Here is a 13,033-nt window from a genome sequence, read left to right on the forward strand (position 1 = left end):
ATATATTGTGTGAAAAATGCAAATCAGAACATAAAAAGGACAAAGAAAAAAACAAAAGAATCCTAAAACCTATTACCAAAATATAAATGATATTTTAAAAGGGATGAAAAAGAAAAAAAACAACAACAACAAACCATCCAAACAAATGTTAGAATATAGTGAAATCATGGCCACTAGAGGGGAGTCCACTACTGTCAATTTTGAAGTCTTTCAAACTGCATTCTACATACTCATCCTTATACCCACAGATGAGCTTAGGAGGTCTTGCACTTTATCAAAGGAGTTCCTTTTCCCAGCATATGGTCAAAGTTCTGGCAATGACTGACTGTGGGGGAGGGGGCATTCCCAATGGACACATCTACAACATAACCCCTAACCTAGGGTTTAGGGCATATTTCAGAAGATAGGACAGAAAGACTGTAAGAGCTAGGTGAATAGGACTTGAGCTAAGAAAAACTGTCTTCCATATGTGACAGGGAAAATCTCAACACTATGGCCACCTAAAAGACATACACAATGAAATCAGTTGACATGCTACTGTGGGCAGTGGAAATTGTACCAGGCCCTACACCTAGAAGAACAATCACATACACACACATGGCAACACATATGTATATGTACACTGCACATAAAAACAAAAGAAAAAATCATTCAACAATATTTCTTCCTTGTTAGGATGCATTTTAAATAGCCTTGCTTCCTGAGATAGTCCCCTCAGCAGAGTTCACGAAAGGGGGAGGATCAATTTGAAATAGCCATACACATGTATAGAAGCAGATTCGGGGTGTGCTTTACCCCGGTGAAATTGAAATTGTGTGTGTGTGTATGTCTGTGTGTGTGTGTGTGTGTGTTTGTAATTTAATATATGAAATAACATACATAACATCTTTTGATGAAAAATTGCTCCCAGAACTTTTGGGGTTGTTTCTTTGCCTTGATGGAGATTAGACTCAGGGCATCTTTGCATGCCAGGTAAACTCTCCACAACTGATCTATATCTCTAGCACAACGTTTTCCTTTTACAAACTCCTAATCTTATCCCTAAAATTCTAGACTATGCCACATACAGCCTTTGTTTGCTTACTCTCCCACAGTTATTGAAGAAAACGGGCTTTTGTCTTAGTCAGGGTTTCTGCTCCTTCACAAACATCATGACCAAGAAACAAGTTAGGGATGAAAGGGTTTATTCAGCTTACATTTTCCACATTGCTGTTGATCACCAAAGGAAGTCAGAACTAGAACTCAAGCATGTCAGAAAGCAGGAGCTGATGCAGAGGCCGTGGAAGGATACACTTACTGTTTTGCTTCTCCTGGATTGCTCAGCTTGATTTCTTATAGAACCCAAGACTACCAGCCAAGAGATGGCACCACCAATGATGGGCCTGATCAACTTGATCACTAATTGAGAAAATGTCTTACAGCTGGATCTCATGGAGGCATTTCCTAAACTGAAGCTTTTATCTCTGTGATAACTCCAGCCTGTGTCAAGTTGACACATAAAACCAGCCAGTACAATTGACCTCTTGTCAACTTGAGACACAAACTCATTACTATTAAGTCTCAACCCTTACTATCCTATTCATCCCGAAGATCTCAATAACTAAAAGTTCCAGAGTTTTTGCAAATTCTTACATATTAAAATTTCAATCCCTTTAAAATATCCAATGTCCTTTATATTCAAAAGTCTTTTTTACGATTAAAAGAATCTCAACTGTGAGCTCCACTAAAATACCTTCTTATTTCAACAGGGAAAATATCAGGGCATAGTCACAATCAAAAACAAAATCAAACTCCAACTGTCTAATGTCTCCTATCTAATCACAATCTTCTGGGATTCCCCAAGGGCTTGGGTCACTTCTCCAGCTCTGCCCTCTGTAGCACACACTTTGTCTTCTAGGCTGCAGAAGCCTGTACTACACTGCTGCTGCCATTTCTGGTGGTCATCTCATGGCACTGGCATCTCCAAAACACTGCTGTCTTCAGCTGCAACTAGGCTTCACCAATATCCTCTCATAGGCTCTCTTCCTGGTGCCAAGCTTCAACTCCATTGCATGACCACTACAAGTACTGGTCCATTAATTGCAACTGAGGCTGCACCTTCACCAGTGGCCATCCAAGTCCTCTCACAAGGCCAAGTCTCACCTGCTCTTCATGACCCTTTCATGCCTTCAGAACCAGTACCACCTGGGTGACTTTCACACATTACCAAGTCCATCCACAGTGCAAGGTACAACCTTGGCTATCTCTAGAACACAGCCTCTGTGCTCTCAGAAAATACTTCCCAAAAGATTTCACCTCAATGAGGCTAGTCTCTTCTTAATCACCACTAATTTCTTACCTCCAGCTAACCACAATCAATAGTCCCAGTAATACAAAGTTTTTGCTTTACTAGTTCTGGTATCTTGTTAATTAGAGCTGATTCTAAAGACCCAGCTAAACAAAACCACAGAATTTTCACAATCAAAATAGCCATGGCCCTGATAAGAGTCATTAATCTTCTCTCTGACATTTCAAAAGCCAGGCCTCCATCTTCCGCACTGTTCTCAAGATTGTCTTCCAAGCTCCTACACATTTCACAGAGATCTTAAACACGAATAAGTCTTCTAGCCCAAAGTTCTAAAGTCCTCCACAAATCATGGGAAGGTCGTCACAGAAATACCCCACTCCTAGTACCAATTTGTCTTAGTCAGGGTTTCTATTCCTGCACAAACATCAGTAACAAGAATCAAGTTGGGGGGAAAGGTTTTATTCAGTTTACACTTTCCACATTGCTTTTGATCATCAAAGGAAGTCAGAACTGGAACTCAAGCAGATCAGAAAGCAGAAGTTGATGTAGAGGCCATGGAGGGATGTAACTTACTGGCTTGCTTCTCCTGGCTTGCTCAGCTTGCTTTCTTATAGAACCTAAGACTACCAGCGAGAGATGGCACCACCAATGGTGGGTCTGCTCCCCTTGGTCACTAATAGAGAAAATGCCTTACAGCTGCATCTCATGGAGGCATTTCGTCAACTGAAGCTTTTGTCTCAGTGATAACTCAAGCCTGTGTCAAGTTGACACACAAAACCAACCACTACAGTTGGGTTAATTAAACCATTGCATATTGGATCAAAAAATTGGGTTTTGATGTTCCCACAGCCTATATTCTATATCCTACAAGTAATGGATAGGCTAGATCGGGGCTCCTGAGTTTTACAAGTGGTTTCAGTGGTTTTTATAACCAAATGAAAGAAAGTCTACACTGGTCATGTCACCCAGGGATTGAACTGTTACATCTTTGTCCCAGTGAAGGTATTTATCCACACAAAACCCTTCATTTCATTGTTCATAGTAGCTAGCCAAAATTTGGGAATCAAATTCCTAGCTGGTGAATGGGCAAAGAAACCAGTGGTACACCTGAACCATAGAATGGAACTCAGCAATACAAAGGAGTAGTAGAGGTTTCATTTCTTTTTTATTAACTGTGGTGCTGAGTAATCAAACCTACGGCCCTACATACTCTGGGCAATCAATTTGCCCACAAGTTACATTCCTAAAGAATAGAATTTTGACATACACCATCAAGTCTGGAGAATTAAGCGCATGGTGATGAGCAGAAAAGACCAGCACTGAACATTTTTATATGACATTCTTGAAATTAAAATATTATGGAAAGACTAAACAAGGATGTGTCTGTAACAGTTTTAAGCATGCTAGCAGGAGTCATCATAAAACTAGCTAGAGTCAGAGTTTCACAATGGAACAAATGTGACACATGGTTGTGCACATAGGATAAAGGGACAGAAAGCTCTAAACACTCATTAAAACAGGGTTGATGCCCTGCTTTTGATGTATTGTTGTTGTATAATGTAAGGTAAATTATTAGAGGATTTAACTAGGTGAAGAATGCTCTGTATGTTCAGATTCTGTATCTATAATGGTCTTGAAACAAAAATTTCACACACACACATCAACACAGACATACAAACACACACACACAAGCACACACACACTCCGTCAGGCCTTGTGCTCCCTCTAGGTACAAGGTGATAAAATGAAATGGAAGCAGTTTGAAAACAGCAAGCCAGAAACTCTACATAGATGTTCGAGCTTTATTGGCAACAATGTAAAGGAGGAAAACCCTCAAACCCGAGGAGGGGAAAATCGGTAGCAAATCCCATGGGAACACTGACATGGGGAGTATAAAAAAATTGCAATCTGGTCATCCTTGCTGAGGAGCATCTCTTCCCAGAATGCCTAAGGGAAGATGCCTAAATTACCATGGAAAATATGGCTATATTTGTGGAATAGATTAGAGTCATGTTCCGGCTGTATTATTATCACCAGGTTGGACATTACTCCTCCTGATCTTGTTCCCCAAAAGATGTTGATACTCATGATCCTGTAGGTTTGGATCTTCCTTCTCATGATGATGACAGTGTCAGAGTTATTCTGTCCATTCGTAGAGAACCTTTGGAAACATCCTTTTGTTTTTCCTTGGCCACTGCATTTTGTTCTCTCCTTTGGATATGGTGTCTTGCACAAGATGGGGCTGGGTGGTATGAGGGTTGAGTGTCAACTTACTGAGGTCTAGTGTTAGCTTTTCCCAGGAGGATGAAGGAGAGACTGCTTCAATCCTAGTTCCCACAGAGACCCCAGATGTGTTACCCCCACACATCTGGCAGTGGTGGCATTCACATCTGAACTTTGACTCATCTGTATCTCGTAGGGAAGAGGGTTTCTTTTCCTTGTCAGCTTTTTGGGGTAACAGAAACCTAACGCATTTCTTTTTCTTGAATTCAACTGTCTTTAGCTTCTTTTCATGTGATTTTGAACTCTTTTGGTGTTGCTCTTCATCCATCTTCTTTAAGGAAAAAAAAACACGTTAGAAACACTAAGGGTCTGTTGAAAAGAGCTCATGTTGTACACACTCCTGGAACACCTATGGACACACAGATACACATTTTGGAAGGAGCCTCTCATGGTTTGAGAGATGGAAACTTTCATTTGAAACAGCTTCCTGTAGCTGTTTTTTGTTTTGTTGTGTTGTGTTTTCTTGTGTGTGTGTTTTGCATGGCTTCGCTTTGATTGTGGTACCAACTTGCCAACAAGTAAAGGTTGCATGTGCTCTTTGTATTTGGAATATATATTTTAGCAAGGATATGCCTGTAGTTTTGAGTATGTTTGCCATAACAAACACAAGGAAAGAATTCCTGCAAGTGTAGTTCACAGATCACTATTTCTTATCATTCAGATACTTGTGTCTTTTGAAACAAACAGCCTCTTTTTTTTTCTTTTTCAGACAGGGTTTCTCTGTGTAGCCCTGGCTGTCCTAGAACACACTCTATAGACTAGGCTGGCTTCAAACTCAGAAATCTGCCTGCCTCTGCTTCCTTAAAGTTCTACTTGCAGGATGTGTGCTCTCTGTGCTCTGTGTGACTCATAGGTTTGTCTGTGCTTTGGTAATTCCCACTCCTTACTGAGTCAAGTGGGGCTTTTATCAAGTCACCATGAGCCACACATGAACTGTGCAGACCAGAGACCTGGAAGTTACTTTCCACGGAGTAGGTGCCTCTCACTCTCTAGAGAGGTACCTGTAAGTAGTCACCATCCATACCATGATGTTGGGAAAGGCTTATAAAGACACTCTCCAACAGAAAGCAGCAGCTAGGTCTCCTTGTCTCTTCTCCCCAACTCTCAGGCTCACCTTTAAAGTGATTCAAATACCAAGTTGCCCTGTGTTCAGCTGCAAATCCTAGCAGCAGTGCCAATACCCTGAGAAGCAGGGACAATTTCATGGCAACTGCATCTCTCACAAGTAACAACTGAGAGCAATGAGCATGGACTCCATGTCCAAGCAAGCACCCACACTATAATACTTAAGATGCTGGAGATAAGGGGAATGAAGTTCATTGAGAAACGGTGGCAATCCTGAGGGTATGGAGTCACTCACAAGAATGGCGCAGACTAAAACTGTGGTGCAAAGAGCTCTGAAGCCCATGAACTCTCTTTTCCATGCTTCAAATGGAAAATCCACATTGGTGGTAGAAGATGTGTCACACTGAGGGGAACATTAAAGAGGGGTTATAAATAGACTTAAGGATATGAAAAAGAGCATCAAAATAAATGGTGCTTGATACAATCAGTTTTTTTTAAAAAAAAATCTTATTGAAAATTATGTTCTTTCTCACAGAATATATTCTGATTATGATCTCCCTTTCCTCCACTACCCACTCCTCTCAGTTCCTCCATACACCCCTCCCCTCCATATCCACTCCCTTTCTGTCTCATTAGAAAAGAATGGGCCATTAAAAGATAACATTTAATATAACAATATAAAATAAAACAAAAAAAATTAATACCATCACGTTGAAGTTGGACAGGACAAAATGACAAAAGCAAAAGACAAGAGGCAGAGACCCACTTGTTCACTTTGTACTCAGGAGTCTCAAGAAAATAATAAAGCAGCAGATATAATATTTAGGCAGAGTACTTGGTGTAATCTTGTGCAAGCCCCGGGGTGACAGATCAGTCAATCTGGACTCATATGAACTTTGTTCACATTTAATTAGAAGGCCTTGTTCTCCTGGTATACCCCACGCACTTTGGCCCTTACACTTTCTACCTCTCATTCCTTGGTGATGGCCTGAGCCCCAGGGGAAGCACCTGATACTGAGAGCCCATTTAGAATTGAGTGTTCCAAGGTCTCTCAATCTATTTGTTAGGATCTGTCACTTAACTTGATATAATGGGAGCAAGAATGAATTGTCTGTGAAATAGTTCATCTTGACAAAATGCTTTATAGAATTCTTATATAAATTGAATTTATAGTCTCAAAAACTACAATATTACATGTGCAAAAGAGAGGATATTCAGATTCGTAAAACTGTGGTGATGATAAGAAGTATCCCACAGGAAACCGTGTTTGGTTGAAACTGATTCACACCTGTGTGTGCAATTAGGCATATTTGTATAATTTACAGTTCTCAGAACCATATTCACTGTGGACATAGTTGTATGTTCTGCTCATTCAAACAAGGAAGACATGATCTGCCTTCTCCTACCAATCAACTTGATTTTGAGAACAAATGATCAGCAATAAAACAGAGGGTTGCTCAAAGTAATGTACAACAGGGGAAACCCTGAGCAGCTACAAAAGGATACCACCACGAGCCTTAGGACTGAGTGCTGTATTACCCTAGTGACATGCAGTTGTAGTCAGAATGACTGTGTGGCAGGACAAAGCCAGCTAGCTCATCTGTGGGAAGAAATCTTTGAGTAACACATCCAAAGAAGCAGCTTGGTGGAAAATAAAAAAGACTTGCACAAAGATAAAGAGAGGATGTCTTGAGCCCTCCACTAGATATTGATGAGTAGAAAGAATCTGACTTCCATAGAGGCTCCTGGATGTGATCGCTTCAGTGAGAAGAATAGCATCACACAGCATTCCAAGACCTGAATATACATGAGGTCTACACCCAAAATCACTTACTGATGAAGCAATTTGACTTCATCCTGGGTTGCTAGGTATGGAACCCAGGGCCCTGGGCATTGTAGACAGTTGCTCTACAGCTGAAATACACCCTGGCCCTTTTCCCATGTATAAGTGTTATAGGATGCCTGAGATTCCTGCATAAGTTATACAGAGTCTTTGATATTCATGAATATCAAAGCCAATATTCTGGACCCAGGAAAATGGAGATAAGCATCCTTGACTTCAAGTTCATTTGAGTTTTATAAGCAAGGACTGCTTGGTTGTTTGAATGAAAAAGGACCTTCAGGTCAGGGACACATTATCTTTATGTGTGGAATTCATGGTTGTTTCAGACACCAGTTTACCTTAGGAATTTATGGCGGATCTAAGTCATCAGAGACTAGTTTTTACCTAAAGCAGTTTTAGCAATTATGTATTCTTATTTATGCTTTCACAAGGTAGTATAACTATAGTTCAGAAGCTCAAGACATAAGTTCCAAGACAATTAAGCAATTTCAAGGACCTGGGTTCATACAGTTGTATGGCATATGTTAGATAGAAACTTTCTATCTATGGCAATTATCTCTGAGTTATTCTGATCAATGTTCTGCTCTCTTCTGATTGTGAAATGGAGGATTGAGATGGATAACAGTTTGTTTCAGACAAGAGGCTGTGATTGCACTTGAGGCTTACTGGTGTGGAAAGAAAAGACTTGAATGCATCAACCGATAGCCTCAACTCAGAGCACGGGAATATGTTGCCTCGGTTTGCAATGCAATCCTCAAGAAACAGGAAGATGTTGGTTTCAACCCTTGTAGGGACACTCTTGAGGTCCACCATGTGACTGTGCTGGGTATTAGTTAGTGGACAGATAGAGGAAACCCAAGAAATTAATTCATAGAGTTGTGTGGTTAAGGGAAGAATTTAGTGGAGACATGGCCTAACAAAAGTGAGAAAGACTCAGTAGCATCTACTTCACCTGTAATCTAGGTAGTTCATCTACAAATGAACTGCGAAGCCATGGTTGAGGGACCACAGCCAAGGAGGTGGGAAGACTGTACAAGCCAGAAGTTCAGGATGAGGGGATGGACCTAGCATCCTGTACACATGGATGCTGCACCCTATGAAATCTCAACACTATGTTTGTGTAAACAAAACTTGCATCATGGTCAGAATAGTCTACATGCCAATGTTGATGAGGGAAATTGGAGAAGCCCCTATCCCCTTGGGAAAAGAGTTACAGACTTTCGGTGGCTACCTAGAGAGGGGCAATCAATTCTCTGCAAAGTTGAACACAATGATGATTTCCTCAAACTCACCTGGTAAGCCCTACTCCTATCCACATTGGAGTAACATGGAACAGATTGAGAGGGGTTGTGAAAATGGGTCTATCAATCTCTGTGTCCTCCTGCAGGTGCAACATGTGTGCCTGTGTAACTACCCTAATCAAACAAGAAGAGGTCTTGAATTCAAGAAAGATTTGAGAGGGAATACTGGAGCAGTTCACATAAGGAGATAGAGGGATGAAAATGGTATTAATATGTTCTCAGCCATGATACCCTCCAAAAGAAAGAATTTAGATTAAACAATAAAACACAATAAGAGCTTATTTTTTTGGGTCCTATATAAATTACTCCTTATCAGGTCTTCATTTGAAAATGTCAATCATTCATGAAACTCACATGGAGTTTTCACCCCTGGATGCTTTTTCATAGTTGTTTAGTTACTTTCTTTGAAACATGGTCTCAATCAGTATGTGGGTCTCACCAGGACCTCCCTCCCATAGTCCAGGCTGCCCACAGACATACAGCAATCTGCCTGCCTCTCTCTTCAGAAGGATAAAGTTACAGGCATGGGCCAATAATGCCCATATCCCTGTGATTTCAGTAAGAATTATCCAGAGTTCTGTAAATGTTCCTGTCACAGGCCCCTTAAGTTTAGCTGTTTGGTTACCCATTGAAATACGTTTTGTTTACTTTTTCCTACTCATTCAGGAAGTGCTGAGGAAATCCCTTGGCATGGAAGTGGAACCTATTATCAGGTAAGTTTTGTCCTTTACCTTTGCTACTATCATGACAATATTTTATGAGAGTTTGTGAGGCTATGGTTTACTGAGGTCTTCAGCTTACAATGCTACCCTGTGGTACTTAACATCAATCAATACAACTGCTAACAGAATAAACAAAGAAAAGTTTGTCTGGAGGACCAGGCTTCTCTATGAAACAGCATGTGAACAACACATGCAGATCTATAAATTTTGTGGATTGGCGAAAACTAACCCACAGAAGCCATCTGATAAGGCAATATGTATTTAGGAGAACGGGGTTCACATTCCAGGCAGGAGAACATGGAAGCCCATAGAAAACTTTGCTTTCAAAATTTGGTCTCCAGACCCTACAGGAGAGCAGCCAGTGAATCAGGAGATTCTCTGGGACCCTGTGGTGGGTGTCAAAGACAGATCAAGAAATGTGCTCAGAATCTCCTTTCCCTAGGCAGGACTGATCCTGGTTGAGTAAGATCAAGGACATGCATGATTGTGACAGAGGGAATGGACAGAAATGCCATCAAATCTGGATCCTGAAGATGGTATAAGCTAACACTCAGGAGACTGCTTCCACCAGGATTTGGTTTCAGATCAATTGACTGTGGGATATCAAGTGAGAAATTTGGGCTCTGAAGATCACATCCTTAGCAAAGCAGGACACAATGGAGAGGAGGACAAGTAGGTGTGTATATGATGGTAAACACGGATAGACTCTTTGGGAGCAAAGCCTGAAACTCCATCAGGGCAAGACCAGGATGAATCCTCTCCCATCCAACCATTGCACAGCAAATGTTCTGCCCCTTACCTGAACTTGTTTATAGGGAAAAGAAAGGATGAAGGGTAATCCCTAGGAAAGTAAAAAACTCACCACAAACAGAAGAGGACACGACTGTGTCTGACAATAAACTAACTACCACTAGTTACTCCCAAGACCTACCTGTTGATGAAAATATCCACAGAGAGTACAGGTGGCAACCCATACACAAACACCCCCACTGCACAAGAATCTGAGGACTATTCTGAGTGAACACCTATGAACGGCATTGCTTTTAGTAGCCATGAGGATGTTTGAGAGCAGAGAAACACAATACAAAAATGAAGCCTGGAATCAGCTATTCCCCATAACACCACAGAATTCTGTGGTCACCAACTCACCTACAAAGACTTGCATGCTCCACAAACAGGATACCGGAGGCCATGCTTCAAATGTACAAAGAAAATCTCAAGAAACCAGGAATAACCCACCCTGTTTGCAGACAACCTGTGCTGGAGCTAACGTCTCTCCTGTGGTAGATCTGTCCATCAAAGCACAGCTGTCTGTCCAACCATAAAACATCCCACTTTCAGGCCACATGTGATTTATTGTTGTTCACGTTTGTCAAGGTGACACGTTTCTCCCACCTTGTAGATTTCTGCCCTTTGGTGTAGTTCACTTCAAAGTGAGGAGGGCTAGTGAACCTTTTGCCTTTAGGAGACCTTCCCTTCCTTCCCAATTGCAGGTGAAACTTGTGTCATCTGTACTGCACCAGATTCATGCCTAACTTCACATTTCAAGTAGAGTCCACCTGCTTTCATGGGGTATGGATCTGATGCTCTCCTTCTCACCCTTACTCTCAAGAGAAATACATGAAAATGTGAGGTGACAGTCCCTACTATGTGAGGGAGAAAGGGGGGTTTCAAAGATTTAATTAGATAATTCTGGAGTTGCCAATCTGTATAATCCTGATTTTCTCTGTAATCTATTGCGAGACTATTAAATGACTCTTTTCTGGATCTAAAGAGCCTGCAGGCCCTACTGTGTGAGTGAAAATGAAAGCACACTCTCTAGCCTCTCTCCTCATTGGAGGCAATACCAAGATATAGCTTTCACTGATGGTGTCTGTTGAGCACAACCAACATTTAGTGCCAGGGCCCTCTCCTTGGAGGTCTCAAGTACAACATTAGTGGGGCCTGAAAGGATGTTGAGAGACTACCTGCTGAGTTAGTACCCAGCTCCCCCCTTTCTTTCTCATCTTTTCTTTGTTTTCTATTCCCTTTATGACTTTCTACTCTTTTAGTTCTTTTCTCCTTTCTTCTTTTTTCACTTCTCTTTTCATGTTCCTCTCTTGATCCCTCTATACCTCCTTACCTCTCCCATCATCCCTCCTTACCTCTCCCTCCCTCTCTCTATCTCTGTCTCTCCCTCCCTCCCTTCCTCACTTCTTTCTTCAGTTTCTCAGGTAGCATTTCTCTGCATATCCGGTTGCCCAGGAGCTCACTTAGTGGATCAGGCTGGCCTCAAATTCACAGACTTCTGCTTGCCTCTGCCTCTCAAGTGCTACCGGTTCTGAGTTCACATTACTTGTGTTTTTGTTCCAGCTGTGCCATTTGTAAACATGTGTCTACACTTTAGCTGTGCCATTGCATCTGTGTCTAAGCCCCACCATTTTTGACCTTGGATCTATGTTCCAGCTCCACCATTTGGAAGCATGCATCTATCTGTGTCCAAGCCCTACCATTTGTGAGCTTGTGTGTATGTCCCACTCACCATTTGTGAACTTGAGTCTATGCCCTAGACCCAGGATATTGTAGGACCTGCTGTGCTGCTTCTGTCAGCACTGCAGTCATTTTGTGAAGCAGGGACGGTCCCTAAGGGCCCCAAATGGGAAGAATTCTTTGTGATAGTTGAGTGAAGTTTGAAGCTCAACCACTTTGGACAGAGCCTGACATACACTACAATCAGAGGCTTGCCTTCACTCCTGGCAACTTCTGTATGTACAGAACACCCACACTAACAGAGTCCTCTGTTTAAACTCAGAGCTATGAATCGAAGGGTTGAGAGGTCATCATCCTCTTCCTGCCCTCCACAAGTGCCCTGAATTTCCATTCAGAATCATGGTCATTCTCAGGCTCTATGTTCAGATCAGAACAGAGGTGAACCTACCTCTTCATGGGTCTTTCTCAGTTATTTTGGCTGAAACGGTTGTCTGGGTATGTCTAGAAACAATGATTTCTTCAGAGTGTTTCTTATATTTCTTATTGGGTGGTGTTTGGAGTGACTGATTGATACCTTTCAGAGGGCTCTGTAGGGAAATCAGAGTTAAACATTTTCTATGAATGCTACAACCCATCCATTGCTAAGGAATGCACTGAGTATGTGAGCAAAGTTGCCTGGTATCCAGTCACAAGCCTGGTGCATCTTAGTCCTCAGGAGTGTCTCCTCTTAGCACTTCTTGGGTGCAAGGCTCAGACTGGGGCCTGTGGCCATATTTCTATACCAGGAAATGTCCCTATGAGATGAAGGTCTTGAAAATATGCATTGTGAATGTGCACCATCCCCATGTGCCACTTGACACAAAACATGCCAGAGAGACACTTAACTCCCACATGTTGGGGTGGGGGTTGGGGTACATTATAGAACTCTGTCTGCTGAAGTACAGACTTTTACCCTTGGGATGTAAGCAATTGTCACTCTCAGCCTTTATTCATCTCTTTTCATTCACAATGATGGATATCTCTGTTCTTGTCCCACTCGACCCTTGTACATTCCTTACCTTCT

At 41.7% G+C, this 13,033-nt stretch overlaps 1 protein-coding gene across 3 annotated transcripts; it reads right to left on the minus strand.

Annotated features, from left to right (window-relative positions):
- Positions 1-4,089: 4,089 nt before the first annotated feature.
- On the minus strand, positions 4,090-12,548 carry LOC110288508 (protein FAM156A/FAM156B-like). Of its 3 annotated transcripts, none has more exons than XM_021154834.1 (3): positions 12,419-12,548; positions 5,931-6,038; positions 4,090-4,838 (listed from the first exon to the last, which is right to left on the minus strand). In XM_021154834.1, the coding sequence occupies exons 2-3, from the start codon at positions 5,976-5,978 to the stop codon at positions 4,425-4,427; spliced, it is 462 nt and encodes a 153-aa protein (XP_021010493.1). In that variant the 5' UTR covers positions 5,979-6,038; positions 12,419-12,548; the 3' UTR covers positions 4,090-4,424. The 3 variants fall into 3 exon arrangements, with proteins under 3 accessions (XP_021010493.1, XP_021010492.1, XP_021010494.1); XM_021154833.1 differs by having other exon boundaries at positions 4,090-4,841; XM_021154835.1 differs by lacking the exon at positions 5,931-6,038 and having other exon boundaries at positions 4,090-4,841.
- Between the last annotated feature and the right edge of the window lie 485 nt (positions 12,549-13,033).

Source organism: Mus caroli, unplaced genomic scaffold (genome assembly GCF_900094665.2).
Source record: "Mus caroli unplaced genomic scaffold, CAROLI_EIJ_v1.1 scaffold_12098_U2_1, whole genome shotgun sequence".
NCBI classification, from domain to species: Eukaryota; Metazoa; Chordata; class Mammalia; order Rodentia; family Muridae; genus Mus; species Mus caroli.